The following is a 20826-nucleotide window of genomic DNA, read 5'->3' on the forward strand; positions in this document are numbered from 1 at the left end:
GGGGGTCTCTGCTCTGGCACACCTCCCCCCTCCTTTCTTCCTCTGTTCTTCCACTGACTTTGGTGTTCATGCAGCTGCAGCAGCTCCTCCTCACAAGTCCCACTGCTCGTCACCACGTCCCTTCTTAAATATGTTATTGCAGAGGCGCAGTTGATTGGCTCAGTTTTCGAGCAGAGGTGGGGCTGACTTGGAGCTGGGGGAGCTCCGAGAAGCTTCTCACAGGGGGCCACCCTTATAGCCCGTTCCCCTGCTACCAAAAAACCCCACCACTCACTCAAACCCAGGACATACAAGATGAGTCAGGCTCCAAATTCTGTTGACAGCGTATCTCCTCATTCCTCTCAAAACCTTTTCTAGTCTCACAGCACCTCCCTTTGTTCCATTTGTCTACCAAGCTTTAACAGGGGCAGGCAAAGGAATAAAGAGTAAACTGTTGCAATGAATCTATAAAGCTGACTGCTGTCTAGCAGACACGAAAGCAAGAACAAACCTTCTTGTTTCTGCAGACATTTCAAGCCAGTCTAAATGGGTATGTAGCTGTGACCATTTAGAGCCTTCTCCCAGGAAGGCAATCCTAATGAGATCAATATCAGCTAATACGGGCACCCAGCAGACATAGTAAAGGAACATTGCCTGTGGTCTCTGCATTCTTCTGAAGGGAAGTAGTGTCTCTGGGAGGCCCCTCAGAAGGTCAATTGATACTGTTTTTTTAGGGGACATCAGAATCTGCTGGTTAGCTGTGTTAGTTGTATCCATCAGTATGTCTGCAGAAGCAACAATAAAAAGGCTCTTGAAGACCATTTGTACTGCTTTGTTAAGTCTGGAAGCTGATGCACAACTGATTTGCTGTCAGGATGGAAGGATGTACTGCAGGGAGAGTATTCTGCAAGGTCTATTCTTCATTTTAATTAATTGCTTGAATGACAACATGGACACTTACCCCATTGTTGCAGTACTGTACGTGTAAACTGGGTAATGTAAAGAAGAGATGCACGGCTTGTTAGGAGACAGAATACTTTGCGTTACCAGGGCAAAAAACAGAGCAGCTTTCAAGCACACCAGCCTTTCTGCAGTTCTTTATCTGGATGATGGCAAGCTAAAAGGGGCTGCCACACAGGGCAAAATTAGCATTACAAGTGCTCTCAAACGATGGCATGAAGCAGACGGGGTGCAAAACCAAAGGCGTCTACCAAAAGAGAAAAGTTCAAGTGCACAAGTACACTCCCTGTAAAGTATTGGGGACTCACTGGCAGTTCTGCTAAAAAGGAGACAAGATGTATAAACTACTGTCACAGCTGAGGCATGGAAGGCACTAGAAAAATGAGACTAGATTTTGTCCTGCCTCTACAATTATTACAAGATCACAATGAGACGGATAACAATGCAATGTTCCAGGAAATAGCTCATATTGCAGATTAAAGAGAAGAGTTAATAAATACAGGTCCCCTCCTCCTGACATAGTGTGAGTGTATCAGGCAGCAAATCATCCTGATATTCTGAGTGATTGTGTTCCGCTAAAAATGCTTAAATGACCTTCACCCTGTTCCTTTTATTGGTGGCCAGAATATATGCCAGTGCTGTATTTCATCCTTCGTTAGCAAAGAACTACCACAGATCCTGTTAAAGACATCATCATCACCTTTTGGGCCAGAGAAGGAATACATGCTTACTCATAGGAAGAAGTTGTAAATGTTTCCCAGAGGTGCTGAGATCTGCTTAAGGAAAGCACATTTTTAAAATGTTATATAATAAAACAATCTAAATTAAAATGATTTGTGTTACTTTCAGTTGTCAAGCTGGCCTTTGAGCACTGTAATAAGCTTGTTCAGGAACTTCAATACTTCAGCTGCAAAGTTACATAGACAAGTCTGTCAAAAGTTAATTACTCTTAAATTTAGGTAACTATTAACAGATTTTCATGACAAATATATTATTGCACCAAAACCAGTTCAACTCTCTGCATCATTCGATGTCATGGTGGCTGACTGGTTTGCAACACACAGTCACATATCTGTGCTTGTACTTATCTGCCTGACATAGATTACAAAGCAGTGAAACCATAGCACCACTGTTTTTTGTATAGACCATCACAGCTGAAGTCCAACCTATTTCTGCCATGACACTGCACTGGAAAACTAAAGACCATGCCCCAAAAAGCAGTAACAGCACCACTGCCTGTCTAATTTGTTTTCTCTCACACCTTGGAAGATAAGCATGTTGAATTTGAGAATATGCTCTGCATGCATCAAAAGCCTAAATAAAACCATACTAATACACATAAAGGTCAGTGTAGGTATAAACCGGATTGAGCTTGTTAAAACCCAGAGGCCTCCTGAAAGTACATGTTGAGAAAATGTCTAATGATTAACTGTCATTTGGGACCACAAGTCAATGATATGCCAGGAATGAGAGCTAAAGGAGAAGTAGCTCTTCTTCTTATAGCAGCTTAAGGTGATGGTGGACAGGGAGAAGAAAGCTTTCTGCTCACAGAAATATATCCATCTGGGGGCCAGAACAGGCTGTGAAATTGATAGAAATTCCCATACTGCCTATGAAAAATTATGTAATCCAGGAGGCCAAAAAGGGAGAAAAAGCCCTCGATAGGCAATTCTGCCTTATTGACCAAATTAGCATGTGCTCATGACCACAGAGTCAGCCAAAAGTCAGCGAGGTTTCCAAGTGGTTGATCATATGTGTTGTGTTCTCTGTCCTTGAGGAACAAACCCTGCTCTACCCAACACAACTCATTTCTTATTTTTTAAAGAGCAGTTATTTCCAGTTTTAATACATGTCTTAATAAAGGCTGACTCATGAGTTGGCTCCTTCATAAGGACTTTGTAATCAAAGAGAATGGAAATAGGGACCTTGTTAAAATGAAAGCTCTATTAATCATTTTTCATTTCAAGACAGTTACCTCATCACTTTCTCTGTTTGGTTCTCTAATTAAAAGGTTAGCAAACATGAACAATGAACCTTTGCAAGAACATAAGGAACCTCAGGTCTCTCTGCTTGAACCCTGGACTGAATTTAACTATTCAGAGGCTGTCAGTGGTATAGTGATGGCAAGTCTCTGATTCCCTGGTACAAACTTGCACATGGAATTAAAATTATGGCGAATGGTGGGTAACAGGGATTGTTCTCCTATGTCTGAACCTTTTGTTTTCATGTAATCAATACAGTCAAGGAAGGTTTCCTTCTTGGTCATATTCAATGCCCTGTACAACGGTACTCTGCAGTTACTGTGTGCACACACTACTGGGAGGAACAGAGAGGTCACCTTCTCAGCAAGGCTAGCAGTTTAGCAAAGCCAGACTGGTGGTTTTTCTGTGCGGGAATGAACATATCTACCAGATGGAAAAGGAGAGGAAATGCCCTCTCAGCACAGAATGGTTCTTCAGAGGGTGTCATGGGCTTTCCAGGAGGAAAGATCTGCTGGAAGTGAGGCTGTGAGCAGGCTCAATCAGCTGTGGTCTATGGCATAGCACAGCATAGCCTGCCACCATGTAAACAAAGTCCTGCACTTACTCCTGGAAGCTCTGAAGCATGCCCCATGAATAAAGGAGCTCATTCTCTCCCCACCCTAGGTCAGGATGCACATTTCTACCAAAGATCACTATGCTTTCTCATTAAAGCCAAGGACAAGTCTTTCTCGGGGAGAGCTGCATATACATTGCTCGAGTATAAATTGTTACAATTCCACTGTGAGTCCAGTTCATCACCAAATTACCACATCATTGTGAACAGAGTCAGAATCAAAGCTCAATGGATTAAATTCTCTAATCAATAGCATTAACCCCTACAGATATGATCCACTGGCAGTTTACACCAGCTCTTTCAGAAGCACCATGTGAGTAATGAGCCCTGCAATCCAGACTGCTGAGCTCTATAAATTCACAGGGTATCATTTATTTGTCTTTGTCCTCACTGCTGGGCCCAAGAAGCACCTGGCTCTAGATAATAGCAAGTACCAGAATCTAGGCACATGGTTGCAGACAAGAAGTTGCAGCAGTCCAATGAAGGACTTATTGGTGGATAACTGAAGTGCTGAGCCCTTGAACAAAATTTGTTGTCTCATTTCCTCCCTTGACCTCTGACAAGAGGTCACGAGGAAGAATAGACCCCAGCATTTCAATGAAACACAGGCAACAGCTCTGGCCATACCAAATGGCATTAGCAAAACGTCAGTAGATTCATGCTGTTACCCGTACCACCTGCACCCTTAAAATATGTCTGCTTCTAAGGAGTACATGAGAAAGGGATGCAACAGTGCCATGGAGGTAGACAAGGGTGATTTACTGCTCTGTTCAGGGTGATAACATGGGTATGAACCACCAGGTGCCTTCAGAGAGCAGCTAAACAGGAGCTTGCATAACAAGGAGGACAGGCAAGAAAGCAGTATCAGGGCCAAGGTCCGCCTGTCTTTCTCACAAGGACTATGTAAAGCATTCCTGATCCTGTGGGAGTGACTAAATAAACAGACCATCTCTGTGTCTCCTCAGGGCACTGCAGCAGTCCTGAAGTAGCTGAGACAAGTGATGCCAATGAAATCTTTTTGCTAGGCAACGCATATTAAATGTTGAATACCACATCTCAAGAAATGGCTCCTAAGCTTTCCTGTTAAGTGGTTTTAGTAATAGCTTGTAACATCCTAACAAGAAGGTTCATGAAATTAGAAAAAAAGAAGACTTGTAAGATAAGCCAATGTCCATGACTGTGTATGTTAGCTACTGAGGACAGAAAATTAACCATGAAAATCAATAAAAAAAAGCACAAGATGGAGGAGGCATCTGAAATCATGTGCAAGTGTGTCTCAGACACCTTCAAATTTCAAACAGCACTCAGACCATTTGAAATCAAGTGTGGTCTTCCCCTTGATGTCAGTCAGCTTTAGATCAAGGCCTTCTAGGGCCTTCAAGGCCCTCAAATTACACAATTGGCTTTTACCTTATGTGATATCACTGATTAATCCTTCCCAATGGAGGAAAATATTCCTACAAAGATGAACAGCACTTCATTCTTACAAACTGATCAAAGATAGAAGTGTGATCTTTCTCTTTTGCTCTAAATCAGCTGTACTTGGAACAGGTCTGGCTCTTGTCCTAATCAGTGAGCTCAACCATCAGTGTTTCCCAGAATATTCGCATACTGATTCCTTACCAGCCCACTCCTCTCTGATATGAGGAAGATCACCACAAATACAGGAAAGAAGATTTTCCCAGGCCCTTCTCCATGAGCTCTTCTCTGATCCCTGAGGAACTTCTTTAAGCTCTGAAGTATCAAAGGCAGATTTTGGGACAGACAGCTACTTCTTTCATGTGCTGCTGAAGCCAAATGGGAATCCAGGCAGGTAAGGAGAGCATCCATCTCACACTGTATAGAACAGATATTGCACCTCTGAGACTGATTCCAGAGACTGAAGTAGCAAGACAGCACACCACAGGTAAACTTGAGTATTGGGACTTTTCAGAGGAATGGCTAGACTTCGTCTGTCCTGCCATCAGGAAATATATTTACAGCATTGTCTTTCCACAGTCAGAGACAGAAATAAGAGCAGAATGCCAGCTGCTTTTTCACCTAGCAAAGTTGTCATGCTTGAATGTGCAGGTGGCAACAGTGTGAAGGCACACTGCTCAGTTACAGGTGATGCAATAATACAGCAAGAAACTGTGCTAAGCATCCAGCCCAAAGAGACAGAAGGTACTCCTCCCACCACCTGGAGTTCATGCATAGATCTGGTGCTAGGTTCCATCCACTGCTTTGTCCCTACTGCAGATACCTACCTAGATACATCCTCTGAGAGATATCTACCTAGGAGTGCAATTTGACCCTACATGTCTTCAGGGATTAAGAGCTCTCATTGGATCCTCTCCCTCCTTGAACATCATGAGAAGAGGAATTTTACTTTCCAGGTTGTCCTGAAATGAACAGATTTGCTTTTGTTCTGTTTCCTGAGCTTTAATTGAGAGAGGAAAATAGATGAGAAAACAAATCTGACACTAAGCCAATGTCAGTTTCCATGAAACACAGTATTCTTTAGTATGGACCACATGTTACCTGGCTCCCATGTCCTTAACCTAGAGGACAGTTCTGTTACCAAAGACTGTGTAGAATGCATTGTTTTCAGCTAGAGTTTGGTCACCTCCTTTGCAAACTCAACCTGGATGACTTATTTGCCCTCCTGATGCCTCTCTTGATTTATTACAGAATTTGCAGGTGAATTAAAACTATAAATAATGCACAAGTTTCAATGTGTTTTATGTATTCACTTCAAACAAAATATGAACCATGCTTTCACTACATTAGCTGACTTTGAGTTTATTTGGAATTTCAAACTTACTTAAAATCTTTTATAAATTAGACCATTACCTTTTTTTTCTTACCATGAAATGCACAATTTTTCACTGAATCACCTTTGCATTCCCTACTGCCAGTCAAGGCTATTGTGAGATGTCTGTCACACAAGTGCTACTAAAACTAGTGTTTGTCACTTAATGCCAATCATCATTTCCAGCTAACCAATGAGGCAAAAAATAAATGACTATCAACTCCAGACTCTTTATATCTGCTTTATTCCCAACTAACACATCCAGTTATAATTGAGTTGCAGTTTAATCAACTAAGTGGGCCACCTCGTGAGGAATAAGGGAAAAAAAAAAAAAAAAAAAGAAAAACAGAAAAAAGATGAGAGAATCTAGGTTGCTCTGTTCTTACGACATGAAAATAGATAACTGCTTCACTCCAAATCACCCATCCTGCACTTGGGGTATGTTTGAGATCTTATACAACTAATAGCATCTCTGGGTTAGCTAGCTCCTCCCTAATAATGTGTCACAATGCCTTTTCCATGCACATCCAGCAGTAGAGATGGTAGATCTCACCCATCCTTTTCAAACTGGGTGGAAAGAAGAAATACTCCAACCTATGAGATTTTGAGGGGATTTTGGTTAGTTTTTAAGGAGAAAAGGAAGAAAACCCCTGTGATTATTTTACTCACATCTGCAAGAAATTAGTAGAAATGATGGTCTATAGCTGCTGTAGACTAACAAATCTGTCAAATAATATGTGTTTAGAACAGCTGAAATTTGTAAATTACATTATGCTGTATCAGAGCAGTGTCTATGAGGGCTCAGGACCCTATTTTGCAGAATCAAGCCCTGGGTTTCACTGGTCATCCAGAGCTTGCCTCTGTTGGGCTAGATTAGCTCAACTGCTGTCTTTTAATTAGGACTAATTTTTTAAGCACATAAAAAGGACCTAGTTTTCTACAGTACAAAGCAAAATACACACTAAAGTGAACCCTAAATAATTATCAGACAAATAACCATGTAAGAACCAGTAATTAGACAGCATGTCTACAACTGAGAGAAAAAATAATAGAAAAAAATAACTCAGGATAGCCAATTCACAATAGTTGCCTGGAGTTAAAACATCATTGAAGCTGACATACCTGTATTTAACCCAGGGAGAGGATTCAAGATGTGAAGCAGAGCTAAAACTGCAGCAGCCTTGTCTTCACTTTAGCCAGTATGGAAGCAAAACACTCCAGGTCTGTGGTGGTGATCAAGAGGATATGTTTTACCTACACATTTTAAACTACTGTTAGCACATCTGCCAGCATAGCAGGAACACATGCATACTGTCTTGGAGGAAAGGAACTGAGGTCCAGGTGGAAGCAGTACCACCTGAAAAATTGTACCAGATGACAGTTAAAAAGCAAAACCGGAAGTCACAATCAAGGATCTTAGCCAGGAGGCAAGTCATTGTCTCCATGACACGACAACTCAGGCCATATGACCAGAAAAGGGCACACCTTGACATGGTGTTCAGAGAGATGAAAATTCTACCCCGATCTCTGCCTGGCAAAGCCCTCACTGGTAATACAAGATGCACAGTCAGCAGAAAGGAATGGCATGTTCCTTTCCAGAAGACAGCATCTTGCTACGGCAGTGATCTGGTGTCTTACCATCTGTCTGTGTGCCCTTGATGAAGGTTTCCTTTGGGTAGGTACTCCTGAAGTAATCAGGCAGTTTTAAGGAGACTTGGGTGGAAAGTTATCAGCCCTGGGGACAGCGCCTCTCAACGCTACAAGAGACATTTGAGCCCAAGGGATTCAGTTCTGAATATAAAACATGCCTCTTTTCCTAGGTGCTAAGCCAGCATAAGGCACCATCCTAAAGTGCCCACCTAGGTGGCGATTTACGACATACTAGAATGTGAGTCTGAGTCCATGATATTGCCAGGGTAGAGAGCAGGAGCATAAAATGAGGAGCATAAACTAAATCTAACAATCTGCCATCACAAGTAAATCAGTAAATATTGGTACTAAAACAGAATACCTTGTTCTCAGATAACTGTTCAAAACTGGAAACACCTAGTTCTGAAATGATTTAGTTCTCAACTGTAGCATAAAACTAACAAATGAACAAAAGCATGGAAAACAGCTGTTTCCATGTGAATTGCAGGTAGAAGTTACCATGGAGGGAATTTTAAGTTCTGCCTGTTACATGAAACTCAAAATCTCTGCCTGGGCTGAAACACCACAGTTGGAAAAATAACCAGTGTAGCTGTGAGCTTGCTCTATTCAGAAGAAACTTGACCAGCTATTCTAGAAATGACTTTTCAAATCCACCAAGTCCTTTCAATCTGAATCTAATAGCTGATTTCAGATCATCCTTGGAGCAGTGAGATGATATAGCTGGCAGACCTCTCCTCTTCTCATACAGACAAAACAAGGCCAAAAAGTTTTCAGAAAAGGGAAGATTAACTAAAGCTCTTGGACAACCTTGCCTAGAGAGACATAATGTTGGTTCCCACTGAGCTGGGCCAAACCCCTGGACCTCATCAGAGACTATCATATATTGTAACATCAAAACTGAGTGTAAAAACTAAACCTCTTTTAAAGACAATTTTGTTATTATGCACAGTCTTACAATTGAAGAGTCAAAGATGTTGCCAGCTTTCTATAGAGATACTCAGGACAGAAAATTATTTCCTGCCTCACTGGCTCAATCTCTCTAGGCTTGCACAATTACGCTGATTATTTGAAACGCACTTGAGACCAACTTCTATTTCTCCCCACTTCCCTCAGTAGCAGGCTCACCCAGCACCTCTCTCCTCTTCCACTAGTCAGAAACACTCTACCTCCTGATTTGAGTATATTCATGGCCAGTTTATTCACATTATTCTTTTACCAATTTTCCTAGGTACAGCTAGAATAGGGTTAATTTTCACAAGGAGCTGAGAGGGGGCACAACCAGGACAAGTGACCTGAACTAGCCAAGGGGACATCATGCTCAGTATCTAACTAGAGGAGCTGGCCAGGAGTGGCAGGATGATCGCGGGACAGAGAGAGGCTGAGCACAGGCTAGCAGGCGGTAAGCAATTGCATTGTGCATCCTTCACTTTATATATTAGTTTTATTAGTAGTGTTGTTGTTATTGTTTTCTTCTCTTCTTGTGTTGTTCTATTAAATTGTCCTTATCTCAACCCACATGGTTTTACTCTTTTTTCCTTTTTTTTTTTTTTTTTATTGGTCCGATCCTCCTCCCCATCCCACCAGAGGGAGGAATGAGCAAGTGGTCATATGGTGTTCTGTTGCCATCTGGGCCTAAACCATGACACCAATATTGTCCTTCACTTTAGGGAGCTCTTCTTCCACTACAGTGTTTAACTCTCTCATGTATTTAGAGAAAGGAGTTGTGTCCTTTCTTAACCTTTTCCCTCAGCATTTTAATCTATCCCCATGTAATTATAAATTTCTTATTTCGTGCTCCATTTAATCTGTCACTGTTCAGCTTGGCTGAGAGAACAGGAACACTGATATTTAAACTGTGCAGCAAGAAAAATACAGAGGAGGAAGATGCAATTGGCACAAGTGTTTTAAATATACAGAATGCAAAAAATAATTTAAAAACACTTGTCTATTTCTAACAGAGACTAGGATTTTTCTAGATGCTTTCCCAAACAGCTTTGTTCCAGCTACAATTGTGTACAGGAGCAGCTATGTTGATGTGCTAGCAGTTACCAAAATCTCTGAATATTTTCTGCTCCTCAATTTTTTGTTTGCGTTTTTTAAATAGAATTTTTTTTATTTAACAAAAAAGTAAATCTGAAGGAAACTGCAAAGAAAAATTGATTCATTCACAAAGAAGAAAACATTTCACTTTAAGAGTCACACATTGATTCATGGAAGAGTGGCATGCATACACTGAACTCCAGCATAAAATAAGTGACTGTCACGGAATAAAAATACATCTACTTGGATATGATATCTTAGTCTCACATGTAGTCTTTGAGGTTTGTGATGAGTCTGTCTTTAATACAAACTGTGTGTTTAAAAGTTTTTCATTAAAAATAACATGTTTTAGTAAAACCTTTCCATAGTCCACTTCCAAATCCAAATTGTAATTAATACATGCATTTTCAAGAAATTTAATGGACATGTACATTTAGGACAGGGACTGGAGCAGAGAGGAGGCAGTCCCACACAACTTCTGCCCCTTCAGAGGACATTCAGAAAGTCTCACACAACATACAATAACAAGCAGATGAACAAGAAAGTTTCACTGCCAATATCAAGTCAAGAACAAACTTTCAAGTTCATTAAGTATGCAAATTCAGCTCTGCCAAGTGCCAAGAAGCAGAATGGACAAGGAAAAAAGAATATTATTTCCTTCCCAGGATCAGAAGGGCAGAGTTCAGGTGCCCATGAGTCACACTTGACTCTGTTCTGACTTGCCATATACTGCTTCCTATGCAAGGGGACTGGGAGAGACACTATCTAACCTAGAGAGCAAGAGCAAGTGACCTTTCCAAGCACACCCAGAGTTCCCTGACAGTTGAGGCCAGCAGTTAAGACAACCATTTCCCATTCTGTTACACTTAAACACAAGGTTAAAACTTCTTTTTCACAGGTCAACTTTTGTCTGTGCTCGCCAGCCAAAAGAAGAGGTGGATCTAGGAACATAGTGATATGGCAGCTATCGGTCATCTTAAGCATTGACACATATTTCTTTGCCATCCCTTTTCCTTTAAATGTTGTCTGCCTTCCCCTTCATTTCTCCCATTCTCTCAGGAGGAGAGAAATAGCAAAACAGCTCCAGCATTTCAGACTTGGGTTTCTGTCCTTATTTTCCACAGAAGATAATTCACATCCATTTGAATCCCCAATTTCTGTTGATATTGCATGTCTGACATTCCTTCAAGGTATCACTGCAATAAGCCACAGGACTCATGGTGCAAAACCAAAAGTAGCTGCTAAGCAGTTTCATTCTTGTAGGTAATGCCAAATTCAAATTGTAAAAAGATGCACACCAAAGTCAGCAGATTAAATGTATTCTTTGTATTAATGCATATCTGCAGTAGCAGCATTCACTCAATTTTAAATCAGCTCATTCAAAACTGCAGAGGGGAAAAAGAAACCAATCAATTCTGGAATTGCACATTATGATCATCAATTTATCCCTAATAGAGACAGAATTTGTTTAAGATATTTTGTTTCTAATATGCACTGTGACTTATACCAGTGATAGGAAGATCACTAGTAAACTTTATCATGTCTATAATTGCAGCTGTTACCCTTTAGCAAACCACATGATCATCTGCTTAGCAACCTGTGGAGCCTTCTCAGCAAAGCACTACATCCTTGAGACACATACTTCAGCCACTAAAGCCAACCTGCAAGAAACAGAACTGACTATATCCAAGCTCTCACAATCAAGCTGTGAGAAAACAAGACAGCAATCAATGTAGTCCTCAAAGCCATAACTTAGCAAATGTTTAAGGTTCTGTGTAGCCTCGAGCAAGCACTTGATTTTAGCACGTGGAATGAGTATACAAAGGCAGTGAAGAGTTGCAGCCTCCCAAAGAGGACCATCCAAGGCTAAAACAGAGGGCTCTCTGCCCCATCACTGAAAGAGGAGGGTCAGAGAACTTGGAAGAACCTCAGCATGCTGTATCTGCAGCTGTTAGAAGTGGGAGTAGAACTTCTGAATCTTTGAGGGACTCCTGTTCCATAGACACCACTTTATGAACTATATTCACACTTCAAGGGCCTGAAAAACTGTCCATTCCCATCCTAGACAACATTAGCACCTGTATGTGTCTGAGTCTCAACACCAGATTGTATTACGCTCTTTCCTCTCTGTGGACTATCATGTAATATTCAAAGGGGACCATTACGTTCAAACTAAAGAGCATGCATTTGCAGGTAGCCCTCTAACATGACACAAATCAGTGGCAACACACTAGAGATCTGCCCCTTTCTTTCTGTCAGCCTTTCCTGCTTACTGCCATTCCTCTTTCAGGCCTCCTCAACAATTTGGTGGCCTTCAAAAACTGCTGGAGAACTAATCTCCATGCAGCTGCCACAGATTTCATACTACAACTTCTGATGCAAACATCCTGCTGCTAGAATGGATTATAGTGCTGTTGGCTTCTGAGGTGCTCCAGAGTGAAAGAGACATTCCTGTCCTCCATAAGGACAAGGTGCCTGTCTTCCCTTAAGAATGGAGAGCCTTTGCAGATACTATTTAGGCCTTTTGCAGCCCTGTACATTAGCTCAGTGCTAACAAACACAAATAGTCCATACATTCTCAGTATTATTCAGCAAGATTTCTAAACCCATGTAGCCCTCATGGATTTGATTTCATAATCTCATCTTCACTTCTAATCAAAGCACAAAGCCCTCCCATGTACATCAGTATTCACATAAACCAGCTGTCTCTAATGGTTATCCTTTTCTTAGCACATGAGCAAGTAAATAGGTGTCTACAGCTAACTGCTGAACTACAGTCTGAACTTCCCTTTCCCCAAGGACCAACTAAAGGCAAACCAGTAGCTTATATTTTCAGAGACCCGTTTCACCAGGAAGGTCTGAATAACTGTAATGCGTCATGCACTGGACTCCTGCCCAGCTCCAAATCCACTGCTGCAGATAGTGTTTCCTATGCAACACAGGTCAAAAATTCAGCAGTGACAAGCCAAGACTCCTCAATGCATGCAAAATTTCCTTATTTCTCCCCCTCTCAGAGAGAAAACTTCCTACTTATCCATGTTACTCTACTCCAAGCAGGCTCTTGGCAAAAAAGATGCTCAGCAGGAGAAATCTTAGTTAAGTTCTTTGTGGCATACCTCTACAACCAACAGCCTGAAGGTTGCTTATTTCCTCCAAGGATACTAAATAAGCACACTCTGCTCTCTCTGCCAGCTTACAAATAAGACAAATGTAAGATCCCAGGAGACACAAGTGAGAACATTTGTATGATTTTAGCAGCAACAGGCCCAACAGAGGCAAGAAAATATAAAAGGAAGGTTTCTCAAGAAACGCATGAGAAGAAAGGACCTGGACAGTTTTCCTCCTTCTGGTTTGGATCACGGATGGAATAAATCAGCTGACCCTCACTGTAGTTTCACTGGTATCATCATTACCACAGTCAATGATTTGCTTTCTGGGAAAACATCGTGCTCCTTGGTTTTAATGGGAATTCCTGAGAACAAACTAAACCTTACAGGTTGCCATTGGGGGATTAGGCATCAAATAAATGAACCAGAAGGATTCAAGGCTGGTATAGATTAATCAGCCTTGAATAGTTATAAAACTTACATTTGTTTTGTTTTTCTAGAAGCACCGACACACCTACATGAGATTCTCATTTCCATCCTTGTCTTGGCAGACATCATAATTCCACTCAGTCCAATTTTTTGAAGAAAATTTCTTTGCCAACAGTATGCATTAGGAAAAAAAAAAAAAAGGCCTATAAAACCACTTCTTGTGAAAAATGTATCCATCAGATACCAACACTACCTCTTCATCTTCAAAATGTCATTAAAACGCATATACTCAAAGCATCAGACAAAGAAAAAACAATCCAGAAGATAACAGATGAACAAACAACCATACTACAAACTGAGGCTGCAGAATTCATCTTACAGTCCTACTTAGGAATTTACAGAATACAATAGGACAGTTCAGTGAAACCTACAACAACCTAGTCCAACTGCCTGACTACTTTAGGGCCAAACAAAAGGTAAAGCATGCTATTAAGGGCATTGTCCAAATGCCTGTAAAAACTGACAGGCATGGGGCATCAACAACCTCTCCAGGAAGCCTGTTCGAGTGTTTGACCACCCTCCCAGTAAAGAAATATTTCCTAATGTCAAGTCTGAACCTCCCCTGACACAGCTTTGAATCGTTCCCACACATCCTGTCACTGGATCCCAGGTAGAAAAGATCAGCACCATCCTCTCCACTTTCCTTTCTCAAGAAGATGTAGAGAGCAATGAGGTCGCCCCTCAGCCTCTTCCAAACTAGACAGAGTCCTTACCCACTCGTCACAGGACATGCCTTCCAGCCCTCTCACCAGCTTTGAATGCGTCCAGAGAAGGGCAACAAGTACCTTAACATTGTTCTTAAATTGTGGGACCCAGAATTGCACACAGTATGTGCAGAAGTTCTCAGAACAAAAGTACATGGGCCCCCGAGATCTACCACATGCTACCATGGTCTGGAGATCTCCTGTCTTATCTCAGATTCTCCAGTCTTTGTGATTTGGAAGCACCTGACTGCAAAATGCAAGACCTCATGTGTCACAAGTTTCAAAGATTACAAGGAAAAAGAGGTCCCAGAAGAACATACCAGCACTATTTGTTTGCACTACAACTTGCAGTTCTGCATTACAGTTTCTGTCCTGCTCCAGAACTTCATACATTAACAGAAGCAGTTGAGCACAGTCTAGCTGAGGCATGAGGCCCCAGAGTGGGAAAGAGGCTCAGAAGGGAACTGCAAATGTGATTAACAAGAAGCTGAGTTGGAAGAGGAAAAGGGAGAAACCACTGTCTATTGCACCCTAGATAGGTCTGTATTGTCTCTCACTGCACTCAATCTCACTGACTTCTCCAGCGAAAAATCAAGGACTTATTCCCCACATCACAAGCAAGTAAAGTGAGTCAAATGAGCAGCAAAATATACACACAGAATGTTGCTCCTAAATTGTTGTTAAACACAAGCCCATGTCCATTCAGGCTTAAATAGCATTCACACACATTCACATCTTCACTAATGTAAATTAACACAGGGGCTACTCTTTCAGAGCTTATGGACTGTGACTTAAATCCTATTATCTTCAGGAAGGTTTATGTCTCTGCCTACCTTCTAGACCAAGAGGATTCCCTCTGGACTGTGTTTTGTAATATACCAAAGCTGCCAGTAAGGGACATGAAGTAGGCAGTGACCTCCTGCTGACATATTCCAGGTGGCAATCTGGTTGCATTTGTAACTTCTGCCTGCATTATTTTAAGAATCCTTATGAACCAAAACAAGTCTCCACAGAATCCTGACAGTTAAAGAAGTGAATGCCATGCAGCAGTCCTCATTCTATGTTGCTGCCAATAAAATAGAAAATCATGCTTTTAGTAATAGCTCAGTGAGTATCTATCCAGAATCTGAAATGCACTCTTCCTCCTGATGGGGCTTGCATTGCATAATGAATTCAAGGGGGACCTGTAGCACGAAGAAGAAATGTAAACAGTACTGCTTATATGCATCATTATATATGAAATTAGTTACACAATTTATCCTCAGGCTGAGATTAGGAAAAGTCACTATTTAAGGCAGGCATCCCAGCTAGACATTTCTCCTATCTGTGGAAAGAAAAGAAGCACATTAAAAAGGCCCTGCACAACACCATATAATACCAAGTTAGAGTCACTGTGTGTTCTGTATATCCTATCTTCACAGTATTCTGGTCTGCACAATGGTAGTTTCTGCTGTAAGAAATCTCTTGCTCTTCAACCACATCATGATCCCGCCTCAGACAAATCCTCCTCACCTTCCCATGGGCTTTCCCCATCTCTTCTTCCATATGAAAATGCCTAAGACCCTTGGCCCTCAAGTCTCTCAGTAACACGGTGACAGCCATCAGAGCTTCATGAAGTTTGTCTTCTTCAGTTTCCTTATTTGCCCAAGCCACCAGTGACAGAGGAAGTGAGACAGTGTAGTATGACATGGGAGTCAGATGTTAATGCATCCTTTGCTTTCACACAAACCTATGAAGAAATAAACAATGCCTAGTGAAAAACACTAGCTAACTTCCTCCAGGGACCATTTCAGGTCCTTCACTTAGAGCTTTTTCCTGGAAGCCATATGCCCTGGTCTTGACAACAGTGCTCCAGAGCTCTGACCTGTCTTAATAAAGAGCACTCCTAATGTAAAATATAATCATGAAATCACTCCAGTTGTCTTCATTTAGTGAACTGTCACAAGAACAGCAAAATGACCAATTACCCTGGCTACATACCTATGTCAATGTCTGGTGGTGTGGCAGGGTCAGAGGTACAAAATATCGCTTTGCTGTCACTTCTGTAGAATAAGCAGCAGCAGTTTTAAGCCTCTAGGTTTCCTCTTGCTATCTTCTCCTTGTAGTTCTACACAGCTAATCAGCATGATGACTGTGTTTCACCTCTATAGCTTCAGTCACTGTCACACAATAAATGGATTAACTTTCACACAGGGTGCTGAAAGGTCTGAGGAGCACAAAAAGTCACAGAAGCAAATTGGCCAAATAAGCTAATATTTTGTACTGCTTTTCCTGGACCACAGTCCCCACTGCTAATAAAAGCATCAAGAATTTTACCTTGAAGAGACTTGGGATTTGCAAAGACACATTTCAGTCTTGTCAACCACCAGGAAAACACTCTGCTGCCAACACTAGGAGAAAATCCCAGTGCTGGCAGCACACAGAGCTTTTCATTGCACAGAAACAGCAGGCTTCTGCAGACTTCCTTTAACAACAAGTCAGAGAAAGAACACTTTCTACTTCATCAATACAATAACCTGCAAAATTGATTTCACAAAACCTAAATCCTCTAGTCACACAAGCTTCTGAGCAAAGCAACTCTACGTAACTGCCTTTCATTGCTTGCTAACTTAGCTCACATACCTTTCAGAAAACCTTGTTGCCTTCTTCCCTTCTGACTCACCAAACTCCAGGGAAAAACAAATCTGACTGTCCTGTGCCATTAGAGTCAAATGAAATGTCTTCAAAGATTGCTTTAAAGGCAATGGGAGAACTCCCACAGGAGTGTTCTGCTAAGGCTGTTTATTGTTCATTAAGAAGAGTGTGAGTCCTCCTCTTCCTCAATAAGGTGAGTGAGGAGGTGGGAGACCAATGGTGTTTTCCTTCCAGTACCTCCTCTGATCACTCCAGTATGATGAAATCTGGTCTCAGAGTTCTCATATGCTTCGGAGCCCTGAAAAGCCCTGTCCATCAGGAAAATTATTTCTAATTTAAATTGTTTGAAATTATTTCTAATTTAAAAATTGTTCTCTGCTTAATGAATTAACATTTCCTGGATTTTACCATTCTGCAGAGACTTCTCCTTTGTTCAGTAAGTGGGCAAATTCGAGGCACATTTTGCTAATACATTAAGTCATCTGGCAGACAAGCTGGTGCCCTGGGCAGCATCTTGACAGATATCAGAAACTAAGGCTTCACCAAAAGATGTTTTTTTAATTTGCCTTCTCAGCACCTCCTGTTATAATGCAAATCCTGACCCTGGCAAGCAACATGACATTAAAGTGAATGTCTGCCCAGAGTAAGTGCTGTTAAGCCCAGGCAGATGCTGCTTCCAACTCAGGTTAAACTGCAACAAAAGGCATGCATCTCAGCTGTTACTCCTTTGCTGCAACCCTCCTCCCCCTGACTTTAACTGCAGTCTTTATGCAGTTATTTCCCTTTAGTGGATTCACGAATCTCTAGCTGCAGTGGCTAGATCTCCAGTTTGCAGGTACACTTGTTCATTTCTGTGCAAGCAACTTTATTCACACCATAGCAAACAGTGCAAAATCTGCTCTTCTCAAAACTATTTCTCCTTCACAACAGGCACTGAAGAGTAATGAAATGTAACAGTGCTACCATAAAAAAAATGTTATCTTCTCACATAGATATCTTTGTATCTTGCTATTTTGTGCAATCAAATTAGACCCTTTCTTCTACGGTTTGATCTTCCCATTCAAAATACCCCACCTAAAATTTGAGTTGCTTGCTCTACTCTTAACTGGGAGAATTTTGCTCCCTTGGTGAAAAAAAAAACAAACAGATCCTCTGCTTTCAAAGATGAAAATCATGTTTCCATGCCATGGGAAAGAGTCCTCCGGTAAATATTAAAGCTGCATATGACATCAATAGCATGCATGAAACATTCCCACAATCCCATGACTCTACAGTTTCTTCAAAGAATGGAATGGAAAACGCACACAAGACACAGTACAAACAAGAATGATCAGAACCACCTCATCAACTTCCTCTGAGGCCAACTATTTCAGTTTCCAACAGCAGTCAGCATCATCTCAGTGACAGACTTGTTTTGATTGAATGTTCAGGCCAAGCAACCCAAGGCAGCATAACTGTGACAGAATTAAGGAATCTCATTCCCAAATACTTCTGCATTGTTTTTAATTTCTCCCCCCCATCTCGCACCACTGCTTTTATTATTTCCCACTATTAGGTTAAAACAACTCATCACACATGGACAGAAATATATTGAAGCAATATAACAGGTCGGCCTCAAATCCAGGTAGGGTGTGAGGGGATACTTTAATAGTGTTTCCCTGCTTATTGCAGCCATAGTCTTATTAAAAATAACTCTATAGTATCAGGTTCTTCACTGGCCATTTTTTTGTCAAGGTCTGGTCAATGTTTGGAGGTAGGATGAAAAGGAGGCTCATACACATATACAAAATGCTATTCTTTGGGTTTACTCTGTTTAAAGCTGTCTGCAGGCTTTGTAATACCTGCCTCAGTGGCATGTCATGAGGCAAAGCAAGACCTGCACATCATACAGCAAGATATGCAGCCAGGTGGTAGGGTGCCAGATTAGGCACGACCCAGCGCCTGCACACCTTGTGTGGCAGGTCTCTCCCAGACATGGGGCTTTGGTCTCTGCTTGTTGCTGCCCCCCTCCTGGTCAGATTCTTCAAACACTTGGCTCTGGGATCATGGATCTGTAACCAGCATGCTCTTCCAGGTCCCAAAATAGCTCTTCCAGCTTCAGATCCTACCAGAGGCTCAGAGCAGACCATCCTCTCTTTTACTAGGTGCAAAATGAAGGGAAGGGAGGGATGCAAGGCCCCTCACGTGCCGACCACACTTACCTCCTAGAGCTTGTTTCATAACAAAATCCATGGTGATGGCTTTGGGGTGCTGCCCACCTTCACACCTCACATGCACAGAGACCAGGAAACCTTAGAAGGCAGCCTGCAAAGAGGCACAATCAGAAGAGGATTGGTGTCTCTAGGAGGAGAAAAGGCCGATGCTTTGTCTTTCTCAGCTCTCTCCCCACAGCCTTCCTCCCCTTGACTGAGTGCAGGCAAGTCTCCAACCCCAAATTCCTGTAGACCTTGGCTTTGCAAGGCAAAGCACCTGGGCAAGGCAAGACCTGTATGCTGACAGGCAAGGAACGGGTGGCAGGAGGAAGTAAGGGGACACAGTGGTTCCCCAAGGCAGGTCAGGTGGCCAGCAGTGAGTCTGAAGGAGCAGTGCAGTTCTCCCAGCTTGCCTCCTGCAGACAAGCAGGAAGGCATTAAACCCTTGAACTTTCTCGTTTTCCCACCTGTCTCTCGCCCTCTCGGATTTTGGAGAGCTAGCTCCGGAGCGGCAGCTGAGCAGGGAACCACCGAGGGGGCATTTCAAGGTGAAGCGCTTCACATGTGCCCAGGAGGGCAGGCAGGGGAAGCTGGGCGACTTGGGTGGGGATACAGCCCGGGCAGAGGGATGGAGACCACTGATGCGGGGCAGGCTCCCCCACCCTAGCCCCTCAGAAACCTGACCCAGAAAGCCATGCCAGCGAAGGCTGCACCTCCTGAGGATGGGCCGGGACGGCTCAAGGTTGAGACCGGCCGGCCCCAGGTGCAGCCCAGCAGCCCAGCGGCGGAGGGTGCTGCCTCCCTCTGCTGGCTCCGGCCGCGAGGAGCAGGGAGCTCGGCTCCGGGACAGGCTGCCACCCCCCACCCGGCACCAGCTCCGGTACCGGGTCACCGCCATGCCGTGGGTCTGCGCGGGCCGCCAGGACCTGGGAGTACGAGGGCTTCCCCCAGCCCTGCGTGCCCACACCCTGCCTCTCCTCTCTGCCCTTCTGCACGCCGGCTGTCACGGCCCGCCCGCCCCCGATACCTAGCTCGGCGGCGGGCGCTGAGCTGAGCTGACCTGCGCTGTGCCGGACCGGAGGCAGGTGGCTGCGGCAGCGGCTCCTCTCCTTTCCGCCCCGCTCCTAAAGGCTCCGGTCAGCGAGCATGTGCCTGAGGGCTGCCGGTGAAGTTGCCGGTGTAGGGTGGGCGGGGAAAGTGAATGAGTCCAGAGCTTCTTCCTACTTTTCCTCTGTGCCCCTCTCTTTATCACAGGATTTCCGGACCATCCCACCGACACGGTCCTCTTTCCTCCTCCCCTCGTTGCGGGAGCTGGGCTCCCTCCCACCCCCCTGACTCCGGCTACCCCGCCTCTTCCTTGGACTGCCCTCGCCCCTCCATGCTCGCCGCGGAAGAGACCCCAAGCGATTCCTAATCCCTCGGAGGGGTGTGTGTATTTGCATGCATGTACCCCACCCCATCCCTGGCTGTTTGCAGCATTCGGGTGTCCTTGCGCTTTGCCGTGGGGACAGGAGGGAAGGTTGTCTGTCAGCCCGCTGTTGCATTTTGAAATTGCTTTCTTAGATCTCCTCAGGAGTCAATGTGTGTGTGTGCCTGGAGAAGTCTCTGCAAATACGGCTTCCTGGAAAATGGGCAGGGTGGGAGAACGATCCGCGCCCTCTGTTCTTGTTTCTCCCCGAAGATCC

The 20826-nt window shown here is 43.2% G+C and overlaps 1 protein-coding gene across 2 annotated transcripts in view; it reads right to left on the bottom strand.

The window, feature by feature from the left end:
- Positions 1 to 20440, bottom strand: part of CPLX1 (complexin 1) — a 159242-nt gene extending 138802 nt beyond the window's left edge. The window contains exons 1-2 of one of the 2 annotated variants that reach the window (XM_042787931.1): positions 20202 to 20440; positions 19151 to 19253 (exon numbers count right to left, since the gene is read on the bottom strand). In XM_042787931.1, coding sequence (XP_042643865.1) covers positions 19151 to 19181 — 31 coding nt within the window. In that variant the 5' untranslated portion in view covers positions 19182 to 19253; positions 20202 to 20440. Of the gene's footprint in view, positions 1 to 16295; positions 16473 to 19150; positions 19254 to 20201 lie in introns of those variants that run through there. The other variant, XM_042787932.1, reaches the window with a different exon arrangement.
- Between the last annotated feature and the right edge of the window lie 386 nt (positions 20441 to 20826).

Source organism: Tyto alba, unplaced genomic scaffold (genome assembly GCF_018691265.1).
Source record: "Tyto alba isolate M040663 unplaced genomic scaffold, T.alba_DEE_v4.0 Super-Scaffold_13, whole genome shotgun sequence".
In the NCBI taxonomy this organism is placed as follows: Eukaryota; Metazoa; Chordata; class Aves; order Strigiformes; family Tytonidae; genus Tyto; species Tyto alba.